The 25,769-nt window shown below is 44.6% G+C and overlaps 1 protein-coding gene across 3 annotated transcripts in view; it reads left to right on the top strand.

Annotated features, from left to right (window-relative positions):
• TBC1D9 (TBC1 domain family member 9) overlaps positions 1–25,769 on the top strand; it is an 80,426-nt gene that overhangs the window by 8,780 nt on the left and 45,877 nt on the right. For all 3 annotated transcript variants that reach the window (XM_065404769.1, XM_065404770.1, XM_065404768.1), the window contains exons 2-3: positions 9,923–10,033; positions 25,460–25,578. In XM_065404769.1, the coding sequence (XP_065260841.1) occupies positions 9,923–10,033; positions 25,460–25,578 (230 nt within the window). The remainder of the gene's footprint in view (positions 1–9,922; positions 10,034–25,459; positions 25,579–25,769) is intronic.

The following is a 25,769-nucleotide window of genomic DNA, read 5'->3' as shown; positions in this document are numbered from 1 at the left end:
TGAGTGTGTTTAAGTATCGGAACCTTGATTTTAATCAGCTGTGACCTTTCACACACCCAGACTAATATTCTCTCTTTTGCCATATTCTGTCTTCACTCCCTCCACCCAATCCCTCCCCACTTCTTACTTAAAAGGAAAAAAAAAACTTAGCAGGTCTGTTGGGTTTTCTTCTGGGACCCATATACTTCTAATGTATCATTCATGACTTAATGTCCCCATCAGAGTCTGTTAAACGGAGATACTTGGGGGCTCAGTGGAAAGAACACCAGATCTTCTTACACCCTTTTGATATAATTTTAAAGGCATCTACGATTATTGTGTGTATACACATTCTGGGTTTGGCTACACTGGGGAAACAAGTGGTATTTTAAAATATTAATATTTTTATACATTTTAAAATGCTACTTAACACCTAGCATTGACAAAGACTGTCATGTACATAAATTCAGTTTTGTCTTCCTCAGTTTGCAGCCAGACTGCTCCAGTGCTGCTTAGTAGTAGCTTTGCCAAACAGCAGCAGAGTGAAAATAATTAGACTTAGGTCCGTTTCATTTTGGCTATTCAGAAGCCTGTGGTCATCAAATAAACTGTTGAGCCATGTCAATTTCATATTATGACCGCTTGGGGGGAAAAGATATGAACAGAGGCAGGCACTGAAAGTATTCACATGGGTAGAAGACTTAAAAACAGAAGGTTATGGGGGGAGGAGGGGATTAGATCTTGTCTGCATTAGAAAAAATGTTGTGTTGTGTGTGAGGGGGTTGTTTGGTTTGTTTTTGTATAATCTAAGATAGGAATGTAAATGGATATAGTTAAATCTGTATAACCCCCCCATGTGAACTCTTTTATTCTGGTATTGATATCTTTTTTTGGCTTAGTTGATGTTGCTTGGGAAGAGATTCAAGCTAAATGTATAATTACTGCTAAAACATTCCTTTCTAGGCAAACCCTTAGGCCTTGTCTACAGTGCCACTTTACAGCGCTGCAACTTTCTCGCTCGGGGTGTGAACAAGTGCTGCAAGTTTCAGCGCTGTAAAGTGGCAGTGTAGACAGTGCACCAGCGCTGGGAGCCACTCCCCTCGTGGAGGCGGGAGAGCTCTCGCCCAACGCTGGTGCTGCGACTACACAGCCACGTTAAAGCTCTGCCATGGCAGCGCTTTAGCAAAACCTATATCTTCACTAACAACGTTAATCTAAGGGTTTCTTCCTCTATAAGGGATTGTGTACACTGCCCTAGGGTTTGGACTATGGGGTGTGAACAGCCCCATGCGCCAAAGTGCTCTGTGGATGCTGCAGGTGTGAACTGAAAGATTCCTTGTTCCCGTTAACATAGTCCTCTTCAAACAGAATCTTCATATCTATCAGCCACCTAGCCAGTTGCTGAGACACTTCCTCTCCAAGCAGAATGTGGGAATGGCACCCTGGTAAAAATTCCAGCACCTTCCTTGCTTCTCAAAAGTTGAAGGTGGCAGAGGCTGGGTTTCTCCACAGGATGTTGCTTTTAAACCACTCTGTCCGCACTATTGTCAGACTAGAATGTTTGGTTTTCCAGCTAGTAAAAGTTTAATAAATTTTTTGAGAATGGCATCAATTTATTAATCTAGTGCAGCGGCTCTCAACCTTTCCAGACTACTGTACCCCTTTCAGGAGTTTGATTTGTCTTGCGTACCCCCAAGTATCACCTCACTTTAAAACTACTTGCTTACAAAATCAGACATAAACATACAAAAGTGTCACAGCACACTGTTACTGAAAAATTGCTTACTTTCTCATTTTTACCATATAACTATCAAATAAATCAATTGGAATATAAATATTGTACTTACATTTCAGTGAATGTATACAGAGCAGTATAACAAGTCATTGTATCAAATTTTAGTTTGTATTTACTTTGCTTGTGCTTTTGATGTAGCCTGTTGTAAAACTAGGCAAATATCTAGATGAGTTGATGTACCCCCTGGAAGACCTCTGCATACACCCAGGGATACATGTACCCTTGGTTGAGAACCACTGATCTAGTGTCATTAATGAAGTCCCTAGAACTACTCACATGAGTAAGGCAAATAAGATTTGATTCATAATATTAATTGTGGAGTTTTGAGTGTTGTTTACACTGGCCTTTGACAGGTATGTTATTGGACCTCTTCCTGTAATAAAAATAAATGAGTGAGTTGATTACCTAATCAACCACGAGGACTGCCTTGCAAAAGTAGGGGAAAATAATGATTCATTGTAGTGACTAAGGAAAATAAAATTACCTTCTCATACTGAACATCTTGGCTATTTTGTTTTTGTTGTTGTTGTGAGTCACTATTTTTATAACCTCGCTAATGATATCCAAGCTTTAGGCCAACTCTTTTTCACAACCTATTAAAGCTGCACAAAATTTAATTCTTAGGGCCAGGTCATGGTGTAAATCAGCATAGCTTCATCAAAGATTGCCTCTAGGGGAGACAAAGTAGTTAATTCTACAGACCTACATGATCCTTAGCCTCTTTGGTAGAGCTTCCTACATCTTTAGCAACTGTACTGGGAGTGTGACAGATGGGGCAATTTCCTGCAATAGCCCTGAAAAGTCTTACTGAATTAAGTTTAAGTATCGTTGGAGTCCATTGTATTGAATGCAAAGGTAATGTATTATTTTTGAGCACTGGGAAGTGTGAACTTCAAAGGACTAAATTGAATAATGGGTCAGACAAGAATGGACTTGGAAAAACAGTGTCAAGTGGTTTGCTGGTAAAATCTCTAGGGGGAGGTGAATGCAAATTCCCACCTCCAGTTATACAGGTACCCAGCCTTTTGAAGCTGTGCCCTAAGGAGGGGCCCCTTTTCTGCTGATTATCTGTTCCTGGAATCTGAAGATCAAAAGCCAAAGCTGTATAAAGGAAAGATGTAGGGCTTGTCTACACTGGCAATTTACATGTGGCCTGCAACTTTCTCGCTCAGAGTTATGAAAAAATACCCCCCCTGAGCGCAACAAGTTTTGGCGCTTTAAAGCGCCAGTGTAGACACTGCACCAGCGCTGGTAGCTACGCCCCTCGTGGAGGTGGGTTTTTTAGAGTGCTGGGAGAGCTCTCTCCTAGCACTTTGCCGTGACCACACAAGCCATGTTAAAGCACTGCCAGTGTAGACTAGCCCTAACACATTCCTGAGGGATGCTTGTGCTGAGATAAAGCTGTTATGAACTTGTCAGCACAGAATAACCCCTTTGTGGGGTTTGATGTATTGTTCGCTGACCAGAGCCCTTGTTGGAGTTGGGTGGGTGATCTCTGGTAGTCTTATTAATATGCATGTAGGTTCTTTTACTGTTTTTAATGTTTTCTCTCTAATGCTTTCAGCTTAATAAATGTGCTTGCTTAGAACTATGTGGTAACTTGAAACTGTGGGCAATTACACTGCTTATAGTCTCTGAAGAGAAAGCAAAACACTGAAGTTGGCCTGTCTAGGCATTCTGGTTCACTGCTACAGCGAAGGCATGGAATTGTGCAGCCTGAAAAAACCCAATCAGAGGGAGCGAGATGTGAATCTCTGCCCAAGAGAGGTGATGGCTGGGGGGGAGGGGAGCCAGAAGACTAAAAGTGGGTGCCCTTGCTGGACCATGGAGGGGGAAATACAGGTGCAGTTGTCCTGAACTTTGACAGGGTATTTGATTACTATTTACAGAAGTACCCATTATGGGCTCACGATGTATAGTGGAAAGGGAAGGGGACCATCAACACACTTCACGTGGTGGGAGGCCATTGAATAGTACGTCTTTTATTTAGTGTTTAAAACATCACACTGAAAAGTAATACAAATGTTTTGAAAAATTACTAATAAGTGACCTGATTTTGCATGCTCTCCTAGGGCCAGTTTGGGACACTTCCCCTCCCTCCCCAGTCATAGAAGCGAGTGGTTCTGTGAGTAGGTCTGCTGAAGTCAATGGGACTGCTTGTTTGAGTAGCTGCTCACCAATGTGACGGGGGGAGGAGGGGAGCATCACAATCTGGCTAAATTTTTGTTCTGTTGGAATTTAGTTGATACAACATATAGTGCTGGACTTGCTCTTATGTCTTAAAGATTTACATGCTAAACTGCAATAGAAAAAAATAAATCTCTGACTGAAGATGACCTGAGGATTGTACACTATGGTTATAATTCTTCGTAGAGTGACACTGTCTTTTTTAATAATATAATTGATGGAAATTTTTAAAATAAATACTAAGAGAAAAATGTGAGTTATCTTTATTTTGGTAGGCCACATGTAAAATTATGCGAATTAAGAAGAGCTCTGCATAGTCCTGAAATGAATCCTCTGCAGGAGTAACTGTGGCAGTTTAGCAGGGTGGCTCAGCAAAGGCCGTAGTGAACATATTCGGTGAGAAATCAGTCATGGCAGCGCCGTATGTCTTCAGTAAGAGTCAGTTTTCTTAGTGCAGGTTGCCTATTATACTGAATGTCGTGGGAGTAATGGATCATTGGGATTGAATGGAAAATTCCAAAAAAATCACTGAGTTAAAACTTTCAAGTTGAACTGGAAGTTTCACAGTCTTCTGCTGTTGTCCTCAGCTTTTTGACAAATAGCTTGTGTAATAGGCAGCTGTTGCTGTATCGTGCAATGACTTTAAGGTTGAAGGGTTACTGTACTTCATCATCCAGGTGACCGTGTCTAACCTGTTTTAGATAACAACAACAAAAGTTGCCATATAGTCCAAGTCCCTGATCTTGCAGTCAGACCTTCCTTCTACCCCACATGAAGCCCTCTTTGTCTAAGGGGCTCTGTGCAAGTACAAGTGTCCGCTCATATGGATGTGGTTGCTCTCTAACAGGGCGGGGGCCAGAAGATTGTGTGTGCCTGTGTGTGCATCTTCAAATATAAAGTTTTCATAAAACCAAACAAATGGAGGATTACTCTATAGGACTGTATTAAAAACTTGCCTAGATGGAATATAATTGTATACTCGTGGGAAATCTAAATACGCTTTCAGTTAAAACACCAATTGCTGCACCGAAATCTGCAGACGCTATTTTTACTGAAAACTGTAATTATTGAATATACTTAAAGAAAGGAAAAAAATGGGAAGTAGAAATATTGTCCATGGCAAACATTTAAAGATGACTGTGGCGTGTTGTCAAGAGCATAAAGTAAACTGAAAAAAGAGAAACATGTTTTTCCTCTAGTAACTTTCATGTGTAGTTATTTTAGAAGTTACTTTTAACAATAGTAGGTTAAAATATTCAGGAGAGAGAGTGTGTGTGGTTTTATATGCTTATTTGGAAGTTGATAATATCCTGTACTGCTAAGTAGGGCTCTGACCCACAACTGGCTCCAGGCAGACTGACAACAATAATGAACTGGGTTTCATGCAAGTTCAGTCTGCCTACACAGAGTAATTTGCAGAATCTGTGTAGTATTTCAGGCTCTGATCCTGTAAACACCTGTCTCTAATGGGATTACTTCTGTGCATTAAACTACTCACCTGTGTGAGTGCTTGCAGGATCAGGGTCCTCATTTTAATTACTATGGGGCTGAGCCTAAAAACCCTTTCTCACTTGAGTAATTCTTGCTCACAACAAGAACTAGTCATATGAATAAGGGCTAATAGGTTTTTAGTACTGTGAAACTTGAAATCTCTTTATTTTGTTGTAAGGTTGCTGTTAACATACAACATTCTGAAATACTGTAAAAAAAAAAGTCCAAACAGTAGTCATGTTTGTCCATAATTTTTCATGGATATAAAAATGGCTGTGTAATTCAAGGGTTAACTCATGCAAGAGGATGTAACCATGATTTGGGTAATACATTATTTTGGGTAAATGAGGGTTTTAATGTGAATTAAGAAGTATATTTTTAGATTATTTTTTTTTCAATTACGTCTTTTTGTTCTCTCAAATCTATTCATTGCTAATATGTATCAGAATGTACTTGCTCTGTCATGAGTTAATAAACTGGGAGATGGTTAAAATAGACTTTCTTTTTTTTTTAATAACAATTAATACAATCACTTCTGTTCCAAGGCTCCTCAGAGAGAGAATCAATTTAAACAGCTATTATTTCATTCTACTTGCATCACCTGCCTGCACAAAAGAAACTGACATATGGTGTAAACTGGAGCAGTTCCTTAAGGACAGCCTTCAAGGGTAATTGTAAGATTTGAATAGGCAATATTAATTGGCTTCATAACATATGAACAAACACATTATTTAAAAAAAAAACAAATTTCTAAGCAATGTTTCTTGCTATCAAAATACTGTGTTCAGTTTTATAAATAAATAAAGTCATAGCCATAAAATACCTGTTAAGAGTGAAGATATGGAAAAGAAGAGATTCACTGAAATCATCTGGGTTTTTGTGGAGTGTTATGAATATTCCTTCCCCTAGCCTCACCAGCAGTAGCAACTCTGCAATCTGTTTCTCCAGTTAATTATGGCATAGGGGTGTCCAATCCTTTTTTTATTCTCTTTCCCCCAATCTCAAAAAGCTCAGTGAGAATGAGTTAGGTTGGGGGATATTTTCCTGACTTGACACCACTGAGCAGGCCGATGGGTTTGTGCTGCCTCCAGTGTCCTCAGCTCTGTGTCCTAGTTTTCAGCTGTGACATACTTGCAGAGGTGGTGGCAGAATCCTTAGGACCACAGTCACATCATATTGGTTTTGGAAGTGCAGCAGCAGGAAAGAAATTGAGAAATTTTTAATTGCATGAAGGTGGGAATTTGCAGCCCAAATCAGGAGTTTTAATGGTGCTGCTCAGGGCCGGCGCAACCCATTAGGCGACCTAGGCGGTTGCCTAGGGCGCTAACATTTGGGGGGCGGCGACCCTGGTGGCCGGCTCTTCGGCCACCCTGGTCGTCGTCGGTATTTCGGGGGCGGGACCTTCCACCGCCTAGGGTGGCAAAAAAGCTGGCGGCGCTCCTGGTGCTGCTTATCACAGTGAGAGCACACATGGCCTACAAATAATTTATGTGGCTATTGCCCCATGACGTGCATTTTTAATACTGTCTGCAAATGCATGGAGTTGCAAAGCATGAAGAAGCTTGAGTGTAACTCTTGCAACACATTTAATGCAAATACAGAGCAGAAGCTCCTTTGCAGTTCACTTTTGTTTGTAGAAAACAACCTATACCCCAGTATAGGCAACCTATACCCCAGTCCAGTAAAGCACTTAAACACATGCTTACCTTTTAAGGTTGTAAGGGACTACGCATATGCCTAAAACTAAGCATGTGCTTAAGTGCTTTACTGGATCAGGGCCTTGTAATGGCAATATTGTTTAAGGTAGATGAGTTGCAAGATAATGCACATTTTAAAGGAACAATTTTAAATTATTCTTGCCCATTCGTTTTTGAATGGAGTCGAAACTTATCTAGGAGTATTTGTAGAATGTTTGGGGAAGCCATCTGGTCAACAAACAGTAGTTGTCAAAAAGTCAAATAAGAGGTTAGACTTAAGGTGTGTCAAATGAGGCCAACTTGTCCAGTTAATGTGGAGTATCTCTTGTTTAACAGAGAGTATTTCTTGTTTTCTATTCAGCTTCTATTATAGGCATACATCCTTCTAGCACTGCTTGCCAAAGTTCTGGTAACATATCCAGGTCTGTCTTCAGCATGATAATTGAGACTCCTTAGACAAAAAGGGTGGCTGATGGACATTAATGCAACGGGAGGAGGAGATTACCTCCCAACCCATCTGGCCCAGGAAGAACTATATAAATGAGTTTGTTTGAAATACATCAAATGAAAGCCTCCTAATTGCTGTGCGTTGACTGTTGGTGGGATAATTCCAAATGTTAATTGACATTTGGACTTAAAAGCAACTCAAAAGGGAAAACGATCGGTTTGTGCTCTTTGTATCTTTCTGATGTTTAAAGAGAGCCTGAAAGGATACTTTCTCCCTGTCATAAACATACCGCTAAGGGTAGCATAAAATCCCTCTTTACCCTGTAAAGGGTTAATTCCTCTTTTACGTGTAAAGGGTTAAGAAGTTCAGAAAACCTGAGTGACACCTGACCAAAAGGACCAGTAAAGGGAGAAGATACTTTCAAATCTGTGGGGGAAGGTTTTTTTTGTCTCTCTCTCAGAGCCAGCCAGGAAACAGGACAGGGGAAAATACATCTCCCTAAGCTATATCTGAACTAAGCATCTAGTCTTGCAGAAATAGTAAGTAATAGCAGAAAAGAAATGCATTAGATTACCTTTTGTTTTAGCTTCTGAATTTTCCCTGTGCTAAGAGGGAGGTTTATCCCTGTTTTTGTAACTTTAAAGTTTTGCCTAGAGGGGAAATCCTCTGTGTTTTTGAGTCTTTGGTTATTCTGTAAAGTACTTACCATCCTGATTTTACAGAGGTGATTCTTTTACCTTTTCTTTAATTAAAATTCTTCTTTTAAGAACCCGATTGATTTTTTTCATTGTTCTTAAGATCCAAGGGTTTGGGTCTGTGTTCACCTGTACCAATTGGTGAGGATATTATTCTCACGCCTCCCCAGGAAAGGGGGTGTAGGGACTTGGGGGGATATTTGGGGAAGGTAGGGCTCCAAGTGGCCCTCTCTGAATGTTTGTTTAAATCACTTGGTGGTGGCAGTGATACTAAGGCAAGAATGGAATTTGTGCCTTGGGGAAGTTTTTTTAACCTAAGCTGGTAAAAATAACTTAGGGGGCCTTTCATGCGGGTCCCCACATCTGTACCCCAGAGTTCAGAGTGGGGAAGGAACTCTGACAGTCCCAAAAAAGAGGAAGGGTGAAGAAAGGGTTCTTTTCTTTTTTCATATTAGAAATTCCGGTTTTGTCTACCAGGAAAGACAGCACAATGGAGAAGTAGTACAATTATAACATCACAAAACTGAAAATGGGCAACTGAAAAAGGGAAGAGAATGTTAGTCAGTGCGTTCCAATTTGGGGGCTTTTTTTTGTTTTTGTTTTGATTCATGTTTAACTACAGTATCTAATGAATACCTGGAGAAAGGATGCCATTGATAAAGGTACATTACCCTTCTTTGGCTACAATGCAAGAGCGCTCATAATACTACTCTTTGAGACACCCTCTCCTCCCTCCTCAAAACATCTAGCAAAACCAGATGAAATCCAATTTGTGGAGGGTGGGGAAATCTTCCATGTCTTCTTTATACGTAATCAAGAATATAAAAACCATCCCTCCATTTGTTGTTTGTGTTTGCTTTTGTTTTTGTCTTTCCTTTACAGAATATCTTCTAAAAGCCCTGGATTAGAAGATCTTTAGCTACCCTAAGGGCAGGGAGACATCCAGTAGAACTTGATACACAACTGTTAATGTCTCTTCAACGGTTTCCTTGACATGTCCATAGGTTCTTATTTTCCTCTTTGCTGCTGAAAAGAGTTTGACTGTATGGGTATGTCTAATACTGCAATTAGACACTGGCCTGTACTGGCTGATGGGGGCTCATGGGGCTCGGGCTAAGGGATTGTTTAATTGCGGTGTAGACGTTCAAGCTCGGGCTGCTGCCTGAGTTCTGGGACCTTCCCACCTTGTAAGGTCCTAGGCCTGAGCCCACGCCTGAACATCTACACCACAGTTAAATAGCCCCGGCCAAGCTTGTTTTCAACACCCGTTCCAGAGACTGTAGTAGATGACTTGTGCTGGAAATCTTTGGATTATTCTTTTCCTACCTGAAATTCCAAATTTGAACTTTTGTGGGGTGTTCAGTGTATCTTAAGGAAATGCCTAAAGAATGTGAAACTGAGAAGCTACAGCTAAATAACAGTTTTAAAATGTGCTTTTTCTTAACAAAAATTCATTCTTCTTTAGCATGTTTTCTTTTTTAAACTAATATCAACTCCTATGTAAAAGCTGAAATCTATGTTGATTATAGATCTTTTACCTGTTGGCAAAAATGATCTGTCATGTAGTAATTTAATATGCAACAGATAATCTAGCAGGTAACATTCACCAACAGAATTTCCTGTTCCACAGGTCTCCTAGTGGGTACTCTTGATGTTGTGCTGGACTCCAGTGCTAGGGTAGCACCATACCGAATCCTCTACCAGGCGCCAGACTCCTTGGTTTACTGGACTATTGCCTGTGGTAAGAACAAATACACTGAAACAGAATTATTTTGGTGGTGGTGGGGCATGTGCCATGTAACAAATGGAATGTCACTGCTATCTAAGTGCAGTTATTTTGTGATACTTTATCAATCAACTGGAACTGAAAGTCTGTTGATGGAGGAAGTACTTATGAAATCAGCAAGCCACATAATGTATGTGCATGAAACACTGTTAAATAGATGTGATAACTTTTAAGCATTTTTGATGTTGGATTTTTCAAAATTTAGGACCTACCGCAAAACATTTCTTCTGTCATTAGAGTTTTTGATGAGATTGCTATTTTACTATATAACTAGGATTTTCAGCAGGAATAACATTTTGTAAACGTAATTCTGAGGCCTGCAGTGTGAAATACAAAGCAGCAAATAAATTGTGAATCTGTTTGACCACACCTGATTATAATAGTAGCATCTGAATATAGAGCACATTGCTATAATTCAGCAATGCCATTACTAATCCTATGATACTGCATACTGGTTACTAAATCACAATTTAAGAGGGAAGTTTGCCATCTGGTGACATGTTCGGGGCTTGTCTACACTTGAAATGCTACAGTGGCACAGCTGCACTGCTGTAGCGCTTCAGTGTAGACACTACGTGTGCCGACAGGAGGGTTTCTATCATTGGCAAAGGTAATCCACGTCTGGGAGAGGCAGTAGGTAGGTTGATGGAAGAATTCTTCAGTTAACCTAGTGCTGTCTGCACTGGGGGTTAGGTCGGTTTAACTACCTCGCTCAGGATGTGGGTTTTTCACACATCTGACTTATGTCGTTAAGCTGACTTAATTTTCTAGTGTAGACCAGGCCTTAATATGGTAAAAAGTATCCTTAACCATCGCTGCTGATGTTTCCTAAATCCGCCCTTGTTTAATGACCACACCTAGACTCTCCTGGCTGTCTCTGAATAGTCGCTATCAAAAACTGAGGCCTTGGCTATACTTGTGAGTTACAGCACATTAAAGGAGCCCCGGGCGCACTAGCTCACTACCCGTCCACACTGGCAAGGCGCGTACAGCGTTCTGACTCCGCGGCTACAGCACTGCTGGTACTCCACCTTGGCGAGTGGAATAACGTTTGCTGAGCCCCAGCTGACGCACCGCGGCGCCAGTGTGGACGCCCTGGTCCTATAGTGTGCTCTGATCGGCCTCCAGAAGTGTCCCACAATGCCTGTGCTAGCCACTCTGGTCATCACTTCGAACTCTGCTGCCCTGCCCTCAGGTGACCAACCATCAGACCCGCCCTTTAAATTCTCTGGGAATTTTGAAAATCCCCTTCCCGTTTGCTCAGCCAGGCGTGGAGTGCTATCAGCGAATCTTTCCAGGTGGCCATGCCTCCACGCTCCAGGCAAGCCCCAGTATGGAGAAATGGCAAGGTGCTGGACCTTATCAGTGTTTGGGGGGAGGAAGCTGTCCAGTCCCAGCTGCGCTCCAGCCGTAGGAATTATGATACCTTCGGGCAGATATCAAAGGACATGATGGAAAGGGGTCATGACCGGGACGCACTACAGTGCAGGATTAAAGTGAAGAAGCTGCACAATGCCTACCACAAAGCCCGCGAGGCAAACCGCCACTCCGGTGCTGCCCCCTGCCGTTTCTACAAAGAGCTGGACGCGATACTTGGGGGCGACCCCACCTCCACTCCGGGGACCACCATGGACACTTCAGAGCCCAGTGCAACAAGGCAGGAGGAGGAGGAGGAGCAAAGCAGAAGCGAGGGTGCTGAGGCGGAGGAAGACACCCCGGAATCCCTAGATGCACGCAGCCAGGAGCTGTTCTCAAGCCAGGAGGAAGGTAGCCAGTCGCGGTGGCCGGTGCTTGGGGAAGGACAAACACCAGAGGAGGTTCCCGGTAAGCGGCTTTTATTTTGGGAAGGAAGTTATTCGGTGCGGGCTCTTGGGGCGAGGAGGGTTAGGGCTGCATGCATGCCTAGATGCGGAATAGGGCATTGATGTGCACTCTCACATTGTGGTAATCGGCCTCAGTGATCTCTTCAAAGGTCTCATCCAGAACTTGGGCAATGCGCTTGCACAGGTTTCTCGGGAGAGCCACTGTGGTCCTTGTCCCAGTCAGGCTAACTTGTCCGCGCCACTGTGCCGTGGGGGCGGGGGGACCATTGCTGCACACAGGCAAGCTGCATATGGGCCAGTGCGGAAGCCGCATTGCAGTAGAAGACCCTCCCAGGTCACCCTCAGCAGCGAGATATCTTCCAGGATGAACTCGTGGGGACAGTGTTCAGTATAGGGGCCCCCTGCTGCTGTTAGCTCTCCCCAAGGCACAGAAACCCAGACGACAGTACAGCCGTGAAACAATCAGTCACGCTTGACCCTGTGCTTACTCACCATTTTGGGGCTCCCATGGGTTATGTGCGCTCGCTTTGGGACGGGCAAATTATGCTATTGTGTAGACTGTGCTTGCCCTTAAGTACGGGGGAATCATTGCTCTGTCTGGTGTGAACAATGCTGCCTCTGTTAAGTGTTGCATTTTGCCTTTATAGATGCAACCTTGAGATCTCAGCCGTCCGTGTTATCACCGGCCGAAAGACTCCAAAGAATCAGAAAGAGGCACGTAGAAGCAAGGAAGACATGTTGCATGAAGTAATGCAGCATTCAAGTAATGAAAATCAAAAAGTGCAGGAGTGGCGGGAGAGTGAAAGGACGGTCCGCCAGCAGAATGCGGATCACCGGGACCAAAGCATCTTGGAGCGGCTGCTAAGCATCTTGGAGCGGCTGCTAAGCATCTTGGAGCGGCTGCTAAGCATCTTGGAGCGGCTGCTAAGTGGACTTGAAACAGGCACTTGTAGCAATGCAGGCCTGCAGTCCCCCGTCCCTCGCCCCCGCAGCCCTTGTCCCCAAACTCTTTCCCTTGTGCCCCCATAGTCACCTCCAACCCACTTCCCCCAACATCCGGGTTCTTTCTGCCACCAGCTGCCTCCAACACCTGTAGCTTCACCACCCAGCCCTGAAAACTACGACCCTTACACACTGCACTCAACCCCCATCACCATGCAGTATAGCTATCCTGAAGTGCAGCACTCATTGCACAGCACTCCAGACAGGACATACGCAAATCTCTGATTGTACCGTTCCCTACCCCACCCCCTTGCCCTTTCTGATTCCCAAGCAGTTGTGCCTGTTTTCAATAAATGAATTTTCTTGCCAATAAATGGATTTTTTTTGGCTTTGAAACCTTCTTTATTATTGCATAAAGTAAAAGATACCTTAGCCCAAGAAAGAAACAGGCACAGGTCAGTGTAGCAAACACAGATTCCTACTAACATTGGAACCACTGCACTTCACTCCCGTGCAGGGCACCAGACATTACTGATGGCTTTCAGCCTCAAATTGCTCCCTCAAGGCATCCCTTATCCTTGCAGCCCGCGCTGGGCCCCTCTAATAGCCCTGCTCTCTGGCTGTGCAAATTCAGCCTCCAGGTGTTGAACCTCTGAGTTCCATGCCTGAGTGAATCTTTCACCCTTCCCTTCACAAATGTTATGGAGGGTACAGCACGCGGATATAACCGCGGGGATGCTGTCATCGGCCAGGTCCAGCTTCCCATACAGAGAGCACTAGCAACCCTTTAAACGGCCAAAATCACACTCCACAGTCATTCTGCACCTTCTCAGCCCGTTGTTGAACCGTTCCGTGCTGCTGTCAAGGCTCCCTGTGTAGGGTTTCATGAGCCATGGCATTAAATGGTAAGCGGGGTCTCCAAGGATCACAATGGGCATTTCGACTTCCCCTACAGTGATCTTCTGGTCTGGGGAAAAAAGTCCTGGTTTGCAGCTTCCTGAACAAGCCAGTGTTCCGAAAGATGTGTGCGTCATGCACCCTTCCGGGCTGGCCTGCGTTAATGTCAATGAAACGCCCACGGTGATCCACAAGCACCTGGAGAATCACCGAGAAATACCCCTTCCGATTAATGTACTCAGAGGCTACGTGGGATGGTGCCAGAATTGGAATATGCGTGCCATCTATTGCCCCTCCGCAGTTAGGGAAACTCATTTGTGCAAAGCCAGCCACAATGTCATGCACGTTACCCAGAGTCACAGTTCTTCTGAGCAGGATGCGATTAATGGCCCTGCAAACTTGCATCAATACGATTCCAACGGTCGATTTTCCCATTCCAAACTGGTTAGCGACCGATCGGTAGCTGTCTGGAGTTGCCAGCTTCCAGATTGCAATAGCCACCCGCTTCTCCACCGTCGGGGCAGCTCTCACTCTTGTGTCCTTGTGCCATAGGGTGGCAGCGAGCTCCTCACACAGTCCCATGAAAGTGGCTTTTCTCATCCGAAAGTTCTGCAGCCACTGCTCGTCATCCCAGACTTGCATGACGCTGTGATCCCACCACTCAGTGCTTGTTTCCTGAGCCCAAAAGTGGCGTTCCACGGTGGTGAGCATGTCCGTGAATGCCACAAGCAAACTCGTGTCATATGCGTTACTCAAGTCGATATCGTCAGAGCTGTCACTGGCACTTTGGATTGTAAGGAATAATTCGACTGTCAAACGTGACGTGCTGGCGAGACTCATCAGCATACTCCTCCGCAGTTCGGGCTTCATTCCCGCATTTCAGGCTCCATTCCCACAGACCGAAAGGGAAGACAGAGCGCACAGTACAAAAAAAGTTGAAAGATGGCACCAAATGTGGACGAAAGCAAAGAGAATGCTGAGATGCGAACCGATGCATCACAGGGCGTTGGGACAGGACCCAGAATGCCCCGCATTCCACGCCCCCTTCCCACAAGCCACAGCGCCAGAATGGGAAGAGGTGCTCTGTGGGATAGCTGCCCATAATGCACCGCTCCCAATGCCACTGCAAGTGCCGCAAATGTGGCCACGCCAGTGCGCTTGCAGCTGTCAGTGTGGACAGACTGCAGCACTTTCCCTACTGTGCTCTCCGAAGGCGGGTTTAACTCTCAGCGCTCTACATCTGCAAGTGTAGCCATGCCCTGAGAGAGGCTTGGGGAAGTCTCACTCTCCTTACACCTCCTTCCTAAACCAGTTGGTATACTTTTGTGTTGCTGGGGTCATTTTTGGCCACCTTCTTGTAATCCAATACCAAATCTCAGTACCACATAGCTATTCAAGAACATTGGACTGAAAACCCAACTCTTGGGGAGCAGGATCCATACACAGGTCCTGTGCAAGCCACTGAGTATTCATCCACCATCACTGACTCCGATCTCTCCATTGGATCTGACCTAAACTACTTCAGTAATGTATGAGTGGCAGTAAAACCAGGTGTAGAGACCGCTGTATTAAATGTTGCCAATAGATCTAATAAAAGGCGCTCCCTGTGTATCCTTAGAAATAGTTGATTCATGATTCTGACCAGGGTAATCTCAGTGCTGTGTCATGCTCTGAATCCAATCTGGAGTTTTTGTATAGCGTTTATCCAGATATTCTTGCAGCTTTTGATGGTAATTGTAACTGAAAGAGGGTTTCAGCTAATCAAGTGTTGATTTCCCCCCCCAACCCCCCTCCACACACACACACCTGTTAGTACAAACTTCCAGTGGGTTTTAAAAATTGTGTAGTATAACTTGCCTTTAGTACTAAATGCAGCCATTTTTATAAAAGACTTTTTGGAATTCTCATTTAACCTGCTGGGGTTTTTTTACTGTCACCTCTTCCATCATGCTGTAGCAGATGGCGGGGCCATGCAGGTTGGTTTCCAATGGGAGGAGAAACCAGTGATGTGGAGGAAGGGCATTTTTTTAGTGTAACGTGTTTGTTTACACTAATATACTGCTCCTTGAACATAAGTGGTCACAAACACCATACAAACCAAGCCCCTCTTTTCTCAGCTTGAACACCAATGCCTGGTTCCCAGGAAGCAAAGCTGTCCCCAAAATTCTCCCTAAAAGGGGAGATTGAGGCGGAGCGCATACTCTCCTGCTGCTTATGTCTTCCCCCTCCCCACAAGAACCTATATCACAAAGCTAACGAGTACAGCACTTCTTCAAAGACCATAACACTGCTCACACATTAAGAAAAAGAACTGGTTTTCCAGTTGCTTCTATAGATAGTTACTTAATTCACATTTTTAATTGGATTAAGAAATGCTCTTATTTTATTTTGAATCCGTAGAGTTTGTATTGTTAGTTAGGAAAATTTAACAAGTTTAACAATGAAGATATTAGAAAATGTTTATTGATTGCATCTTGAATTTCAGCTAGTTTTAGGTTATGTATGTCTAACTGATTGCAAGTTGTTTTTGTTAAATGACTGTCGTAGCTCAAGTCTGACCCCTTAAAGAGAATAGTATGGCCTATAAAGAGAAGTAAAATCTATCTTCCTGAGTGCAAATTCTTCATCTGTGCTGCATTGAAATTGGCCATCTGTGTATCAAAACTGAATACAGGTAAATCTCACCCTTAGAGATGTCTCAATAAGCTTCTTTCATAGACTAAACTTCTTTCAAGTCTGAGCCCAGCAGCAGGCTTGCGTGTCTGGCTCGACAAGGCAGGGTTCTGAAGACCCAAACTGGCAGAGAAAACGGGCTCAGAGGTAGTCTCAGCACATCAGGTGACAGTCTCAAGGGGTCTCTATGACCGAACCCGTCACAGTAACATAGTCGAGCAGCATCTGTGCACAGATGATTGCTTTGAGACACTGGTAGTGATTTTAAGTGAGTTTTGAGTGTGGAGGCTGGAGAACAGACAAAGTGGTTACTGGTTTGTTATTTTCTGTTTGTTTATTTTGGGTGATGGAAATAAGCACAAGAAAGCAGGAATGACTACCAGTGAGGCAACTACAAAACTAGAGCTGGCCAGACTGGAAGTGGAAGAGAAGGCAAAGGACCGGGAGTTTCAAATAAGGTTCAAAGAAGCAGAGGCAGCCAGGGAGGAAGCTGCTCACAAAAGAGCCCTGGAATTAAAAGACAGAGAAATGCAGGCCTAGATTGAGACCCAGAAACGTGAACTTACTGTAATGGAGTGGAAGAGACAAAACCCTTCAGCAGCTGACTCCACTTCTCCAAAAATCCACAAATGGGAGCGGTTATGTCCTCAGTCTGATGAATCCAGTGATATTGCCGAATATTTCATCACCTTTGAGAGACTGTGCACTCTCCATGTGATTCCCGAAGATCAAAAAATGACCACTTCAGTTGCAAAATTGACTGGGAAAGCTCTGGACATATTCAATAAGATGTCTATTGATGATGCTTCAAGCTATGGTAAATTTAAGGAACTAGTTTTGAAACAGTTTCAGATTACACCTGAAGCCTACAGGGTTAAATTCAGGAGTTTTAAGAGGGGATCTGGATTGAGTAATGTGGTTTATGTAAATGAAATGAGAGATTTGTTAGACAAGTGGGTGAGGGGAAAAGGTGTTACAAGCTTGGAAGAAATGTGTAATTTAATTACTCAGGAACAGTTCCTGAATATGTGCAGTGATGATGTAAAACAGTATTTGTGGGACAAAAAGGTGAATTCAGTGGGGGAATTAGCTTAGTTTGCAGACTCTTACGAGCAGTCACAAGCTGCAATTAAACATAAACCACTGGCAGAGGGGTACAGGGTTGGCGGAAAGCAGAATCACCATTTTACCCCTGGGGAAAAAGGATGCTGGGCGTTCACCTCCCCATTCCCTTGTTACTCATCCCAAATCTCCTGTACAAGCAGAGGAGCCCAAAAGGTGCTATCATTGTAAATCCACTGAGCACCTGAGGAAAAAATGTCCTTGGCTGAGTGGGAATGGACAGCAAGTAACACATGAAGCTGCTGCTTCTCAGAGCACAGGGGTATCCCAGGCTGCTGCCTCTTTCCACACAGGATTTGTAAAGGTTGCTTCTACACAAGCAAGCAGTGAGCATATGTATGCTGTGAAACTTAATGACAAAGTGCTCCAAGGATGGAGAGACACTGGTGCAGAAATTTCTGTGGTCAGTAGGGACCTAGTTCATGAGAAGGATGTGTTACCGGGGAAAATGGCAGAATTAGAATTGGTGGGAGGTTACAAAGTCCTTGCACCTTTAGCTAAGATACACATGGAAACTGGTCATTTGCAGGCTGAGCTGAAAGTTGTAGCAGTGGCACACAATTTTGCACCATTTCTACTGGGGAGTGATTTCTTTGATGTGGCAGAATCTATCCCAGGGTTTGTTAGCAGCAAGAAGGAGTCTTGTGCTAAAAGCCCCAGAGGGGAGGCTGAAGTCACATGTGCTGCAGGGGGAATAGGAGAGTGTCTCTTTAATTCCTTTGTAGCAGTGAAAAATGCAGCTTTGGGAGCAGGGATGGTCGTAACCAGTTCCTGTAACCCCGGGGCTCAAGGCAGGTCCCTGCGGGAAGCACTGGATAAAGCCAGCTCCTGTCCTATAATCATCTCCCTGGTGAAGGGGAATGTTCCACCTTGTAACAGGGAGGCCGTCCCAGCTGCTGACTGCAAGGAAGTTGCAGGTCAGCAGGGGACACGTCTTGCCCTAGGGTTCACAGAGACACGTATCTCAGAGATGAAAGTTGGGGTTCTGGTGACTGCTGCGGTGGGAACAGACCCCAAGGACTCTGTAGCTGGAAGCAAGCCCAACCTGAGTGAAGGGGGTGGGCGGATTTTGCTGGCCAGTGAAGGGTCTGTCATAGCTGGTAGCTGTGAGCCCCCAGCTGGACCAGGGTCACCTCCCTTTTGGGGGACACAGGAGTGTCTGCCTCAGAGGGGAGCCCAGAGAGGGAAGTCCAGATGGAAGGTGAGGGGGGACAGGAGAGTCTGTTCACCTTTTGTAGGGAGGCTTCACCCCAGGAGGAGGGTGAAGAATCTGCATCTGAAATGCCATACCCCTCACCTGTGGATCAGGTTTTAAGGGAAGACTGGGGGTCAAGTCTCCTGGAAGGAAGGAGTCCAGTCTGTGAAAGAAGTTTATTGGAACATCTCTGAGTGTGAGATTTTATCTGTAATCAGTTTCTTAATGTATTAGGCTTAGACTTGCATGTTTTGTTTTATTTTGCTTGGTAACTTACTTTGTTCTGTCTGTTATTTCTTGGAACCACTTAAATCCTTTTTTTACTTAATACAATCACTTTTGCTTATTAATTAACCCAGGGTAAGTAATTAATACCTGGGGGAGCAAACAGCTGTGCATATCTCTCTATCCGTGTTAGAGAGAGTGGACAATTTATGAGTTTACCCTGTATAAGCTTTATACAGAGTAAAATGGATTTATTTAGGGTTTGAATCCCGCTGGGTGTCTGGATGCTAAGCTGTTTTCAGTTAAGTCTGCAGCTTTGGGGATGTGGGTCAGACCCTGGGTCTGTGTTGCAGCAGATTAGTGTAACTGGCTCAACAAGGCAGGGTTCTGAAGGCCCAAACTGGCAAAGAAAACGGGCTCAGAGGTAATTTCAGCACATCAGGTGACAGTCCCAAGGGGGTCTTTGTGACTGAACCCATCACACATGGCACAAAGGATTTTGCAGTGTTTAGTTGTGTAACGCCATCTCTCATTGCACAGTTGTTCTTTACTGTTCTCTTACAAGTGTGCCACTGATTATTTGGCACTTGTACTCTCCCATTTTTACTGAAACTCATTATAGCCTCATTTGCCTTCCATAATGCATTAATCCTTGGCTCCCATGAATAGTTTTACAGAGCTGTGGAAATCACGTGTTTGGTTCCTGGGTTACTTATTCAGCAGCATAACATTTTCACAGGTGGGGAGAAACCCAATGATCTTATCTATAGTCACATGCTGTCTGGTTATGTTTGAAGCTGTTTAGCGCTGTAATGGGGGCTTGTTAACATGGATTCATATAATGCAACTTTCTGTAAAATCACTGTTTCTTATCTGAAACGGACTGTGAGGGTCAGAGTCCTCTCTGTTGAACAGGCTCGGAACAGATGTTATTGGTAATTTTGCTAGAGATGCTTAAAGCATGTTAATTGCAGAATAGCAGTGCTCACATGGAGTTATGCCAGAGTAACGGTAGTGGTATAATTATGCAGGTATAGTTCTGCTAGTAAATTTCCTCATGGATGAAAACTCTCAAACTGTTAGCGTATGTTTGCACTTCAAAAACAAAAAAAAAAAGCCATGGCAGCAAGTCTCAGAGCCCTGGTATACAGACTCAGGCTTACTCTGCGGTGCTAAAAATAATAGTGTAGATGTTCCCTGCCCAAGCTCCAGCCTGAGCAGGAACAGCTACATTGATATTCTTAGCGCCATAGCACGAGCCCGAATCTTTAGACCTGGGCTCTGAGACTCGCTGCCGCAGGCTGCTGCTTTTTTCCTTTTTTTTTCTTTTTGCAGTATGTACAGACCCATGGAAATGTCCCTTCTTGTTTTCAAGTGTATAGTTCTTTCTTCTATCCTCACCCTTCCTCTTATATCCCAGTCAGTCATACTTTGCAAACAGTTCTGATGTTGAAGATGTAACAGAATTCATTAGCGTATCAAGCATACTGGCTGAGATTATATCCACATTTCAGTCATGTAATGTGTGATCAAGTGTACCACCTTGGGGGGGTGGGGAAGAGTGTGGTTGATAGTCTCTGTTCTATGCACAGTAGCTTTTGTCCCCTTTATCCTCTAACATCCTCTCTTCCCTGTTGCCTCATTCTATATAAAAAGTTGCACTGGTTTAATTTTAAGTGTTTGTCTTGACTAGGATTTAAAGGTGTGTTGGAATGTGTTACCTTAAAGTCTAGTGTATGCAAGGCAGTGCATACTTTAACATGTGCTAAGCTGGTCCAAAGCTTGTCCATGGCACAAAAAGTCATGGTTTTAATATGTGATCGCTAATATGTTTTATAACCAAGTGTAGAATAAGATTTTCTAGACCAGTGGTCACTAACCCATAGATCATGATCGACTGGTCGATCCTGGAGCCTCTGACAGTCAATCGTGATCTCCGGCCACTAAACGTTTGTCTTTGCGTGCTGCTTCTGCCTGCAAGCACCACCCCCGCAGCTCCCATTGGCTGGGAATGGGGAACTGCGGCCAATGGGAGCTGTGGGGGCAGTGCTTGCAGGCAAGAGCAGCATGCGGAGCCACATGCTGCCCCCACCCCTCCATGGGCAGCAGGTTCATGTTGGCCACTTCCAGGAGCGGCGTGGAGCTAGGGCATGCAGGGAGCCTGCCTTAGCCCCGCTGCGCCACTGACCAGGAGCTGCCTGAGGGAAGTGCCATCTGGCGGGAGCCCACCCCCAACCCTGAGCCCCCTCCCAGAGCTAGCATCCCATACCCTTTCCTGCACCTCAAGCCCCCTGCCCTGACCCCCCTCCCAGAGCCAGCACCCCAACACTCTACCCCAGCCTGGATCCCCCTCCTGCACCCAAACTCCCTCCCAGAGCTTGTACCCCTCACCCCTCCTGCACCCCAATCCCCTGCCCCAGGCTCAGTCCCACACTCCAAACCCCTTGGCCCCAGCCCAGTGAAGGTGAGTGAGGGTGGGGGAGAGCAAGTGACAGAGGGAGGGGGGGATGGAGTGAGCGGGGCGAGGCTTCGAGGAAGGGGTGCGGTAGATCCTCGGTTGCACTTAAATTCAAAAAGTGATCTTGTGGTTAAAAGGTTGGAGACCTCTGCTCTAGACCAGTGGTTTTCAAACTTTTTTTCTGGTGACCCAGTTGAAGAAAATTGTTGATGTCTGCGACCCAACAGAGCTGGGGATGAGGGGTTTGGGGTGCGGGAGGGGCTGAAGGTTGGGGTGAGGACTGTGGGGTGGGGCTGGGGATGAGCAGTTTGGGGTGCAGGAGGGGGCTTCGGGTTTGGGGGGCTCAGGGCTGGGGATTGGGGTGCAAGAAGGGGTCAGGGCTGGGGATGCAGGCTCTGGGGTGGGGCCAGGGATGAGGGGTTTGGGGTGCAGGAAGGGACTCCGGGCTGGGGTAGGGGATTTGGGCGCAGGGTTGGGACGTGGGCTTACTTCCAGCGGCTCCCGGTCAGTGGCGCAGTGGGGTTACTCAGGCAGGCTTCCTGCCTGTCCTGGCACCGCGGACCACGCTGCACCCTGGAAGCAGCCAGCAGCAGGTCTGGCTCCTAGATGGAGGTGCACGGCTTTCGCCCGCAGGCACCATCCCCCCACCCCCAGCTCCCATTGGCCGGCCCCCCTGCTTAGAAGCTGGACCTGCTGCTGGCTGCTTCCGGGGCGCAGCGCGGTGTCAGAACCGGTAGGGACTAGCCTGCCTTAGATGGGCAGCACCGCCAACGGGACTTTTAATGGCCTGGTCGGTGGTGCTGACCAGAGCTGCCGTGACCCAGTGCCTTAAATTGGGCCACCCAGTACTGGGTCATGACCTGCAGTTTGAAAACCACTGATCTAGACTATGATAAAAGATGTGGCGTTAGCACATTCTGCTCATTAATTCTGCCCAACATCAAATATTCTATTCAACATCAAATGTGAATTGTGGGTGGATTAACTGATCCATCTCACTAGGTAAACAATTTGGACTACGAGATTAGGATAGTGTCTCTCTTATGATCTCGTCTGCCCATGTTTGAGTTTACTGCCAGGTGGCACTTTCATCAGAATGTTTTTCATTTGTTTCTCTTACACTCCTTGCAGAGACCTATTTGAGAACTCAGAAAATGGGAGGCAATTAAACGCCCATAATTATATTGAAATGGTTATTGAGGTTGGTGGGGTTGCTGTTTATTTTGCTTTAATTTCTCATACAGAGTTGTGGCACACCAGTTAATGTTTTGAGGAGTAAAACATGAGATATCGGCAACAAAGTAATGTAAAAATGAGATGGAGGGGGGTGTGAGGTGAGGGCTTGGTAGGAAACTCTCTACAGTAGCGATGAAAATAACCTGAAATCTGATGAGCCACAAATCAGAAATAGATGACTTAGGACCCATCTACACAATACACAACAAAGAGGTGTGAATTCTAATGCACACCCACATGTGCTAATTGGCTCAAGTAGACCCAGCTGGCATGCACTAAAAGTTCCCAAGTGCATGTTAACGCAAGCTAGGGAACTTTTAGTTCTTCCTAGCAGGGTCTACATGGGTCAGTTAGTGCCCACCACAGTTAGTGCCCATCCATTCAAAACCCACACTTATTTTAGGAATATTTCCAATTTTTATCAATCTGAAAGATAGCACAGCATTAATTGCCTTGCAGTCCTCTATGACCACTGCGTCCACTGTGGATTTGCCTACCTGTAACTGATTAACAACAAATCTAGTACAGTCTGGGTTTGCCAGCTTCCACAGGGCAATAGCAACATGCTTCTGGAGCATGATTGGCTCGCTCATCTGGGTGCTCTGCTTCAGGAGTGGGGCTTTCCACATGTGAAAGTTCCGGACCTACTGGTGGTCATCCAATGTTGCCATCTCATTGTGGTCACACCAGTGTGTGCTTGTAGTTCAGATCCAGAAGCAGAAAGCTGTGATCTTCCGTGAGAGACACATGCTTGGTCCCTGCCTCTGTCCCCCCCGCATGGTCCCTTTCTCTTGTTGTGCTTCTTCTGGTAAACCATTGGCTTCACCTTGCAGAGGCCAAAAGCAGTCTCTAAGGTTATGTAGGCTGCAATGTAAGCCCAGGATTCGAACTCAGGCTCAAAATGAACCCCACCTCCATCTACAAACAAATCACAGTAACCCAGGGATCGGTCACAGGACCCCACGGGGTGGAGGGTCTGAGTAAACCAGGACCCAGGATTCAAGCTCCGATGCTATGCAGTGTAGACGCAGCCACAAAGGACTCATGCTCTGGGAGTTTGCCAAAAGTATTCCATAATCCTGTGGGCTGATTTCCTTTGTCCTCTGGACAGTCAAGCTTTCCCACACTGCACCACAAACAATGAGCCAGAGCAGGCACATTTTGGGAGGGTGCTAGGAAGTCTGGGATATGGGTAGTTGGACTCAGACCCACATAATGCAGTGTAGACACTAGAGCCCCAGGGTGGGACCAGGGTTCAACAATTCCTAACCTGGGGTTACAAATGAGTGGGGATGCTCAAGTCCTATGTTAACAAACCCAGGATCTGCTAACTCATGTTCTGCTAACCTTGGGTTTACATTGCAGTGTAGGCCTACCCTGAGACACCCACTACCATCCCTTGGCAGAGGCACAAAAAAGAAACATTGCCTCCATAAAAAATAGCATCTGTCTGTTATTAGACTGAGCAGAATTGATGCCTTTGCATATAACAGCACACCACCATACCATCTTGGGTCCTGCCAGGATGAGAATTACCAGGGTTTAGACCATTTCCTCTCATAATCCCTAGAGCAGGGAGACAAGTTGCCCCACAACACCTGTGAATAAGAGCATAGAGTGATGCAGTGAGCTGTGGTGCTATGAATCTCTGTATTTATGCCCAAATAGCTGTATTGCTTATCACAGCCAGATAGAGCTCCAGTGTGGATGGAGGGCATGACAGCAGCATGTTATCATGGTGTTGTAGGTTAGGCTACCCATGATTGCTTAAGCCGTTGTCTGTACAAAAATCCTGCCAATCCTATGCAGGCGTCTTGGTGCCTAAAACTAGTACTCATGGATTTATTCCTGCCTTCCATATCAGGACAGAGAGACCTTGACAGCACAAGCATCTCTATTCCTGAAAATACTGTATAACAGTCAAAAACAATTCTAGCTAGAGAAAGTAAAAGTGGTGTTTAGTGGAAGCTTACAGCAGAGAAAACAGAAGTAAAATGTTGCATATTCAATGCCTGATCTATGAAAAGTTCCTTCATTCTAGCCCTGTATACATTCTGTAAATGAATGTGTATATGTTTCTCCATGGCAGAAATCTTGTTTGACTCCCTCCTGGCTCCCTAGAAACTAAGCCCAATATTGTCTGTCTTCGCTTTCACTTTAAAAGTGACATCCTTACAAAAGATGTGCTTCCCTTTAGAGTGCTGTCAAAATTCATATTCTTTTGATGAAGATATTCTCCCATCTGAAGTTTGGAAAATATCTTTCTTTTATGGTCTGAGATACCTATTGACAAATTCCATTGATTGCCTGTTTCAAACATGATTTTGATCTTGAAGTTTGGTAACTGTATCCTATATTAGGATTTACCTCAGTCAAGAACTATTTGTATAATGTACAATTATCTTTTGGTTTGTGCTCCTAACAAATGCAGCCACCATGTTCTGTAATTAGACCTCATTAGCATGTCATTTACAATTCCACAAACACACTAGGGTCCTTATGTTTAGGATTTTTAATGTAGTATTCTTCATTTATCTTTAAACTAAGTACTGATACAGAAAAGTTTTAAAATAACCCATGTGGGTTCTGCTTAACACAGGATGATCTTGGGAGTTACCACCAATCATTAGTAGTGAAATTGGGGGTTAGGGGAGAATTTTTCAATTTACTGAGGTTATGACATTTGTTTCATTGTGTGAAACATTTTACCTCTTTCATTGCTAAAGAATTTGTTTAAATCGCGTTCGTTTTTGGGAATCATGATGAACAAATTTTAGACAGAGAATTATTTACTTTGTTCTTTTGTGCAGGTTGTTCAAGGAAGGAAATCACTGAACACTGGGAATGGCTTGAACAGAATCTGTTGCAAACTCTTTCAATCTTTGAAAATGAAAATGACATAAACACCTTTGTCAGAGGAAAAATACAGGTAGCATATGTGTGTGTGTGTGTGTGTGTGTGTGGAAACTGTTGTTGATTATAAATGTCACTATAGAACTATAATGTCTCATCGCATCTGACCCAGTGATCTATACACCACTGTGTTCCTTGACTGGAAAGCAACATTCCGAATGATATTGTGTGTATATCTAGATTAGGGAAATTTGCTGGAGCATAAAT

Source organism: Emys orbicularis, chromosome 5 (assembly GCF_028017835.1).
Source record: "Emys orbicularis isolate rEmyOrb1 chromosome 5, rEmyOrb1.hap1, whole genome shotgun sequence".
In the NCBI taxonomy this organism is placed as follows: domain Eukaryota; kingdom Metazoa; phylum Chordata; order Testudines; family Emydidae; genus Emys; species Emys orbicularis.
Note: the sequence above shows the minus strand (reverse complement) of the source record. Positions and strands in the feature narration are given on the sequence as shown.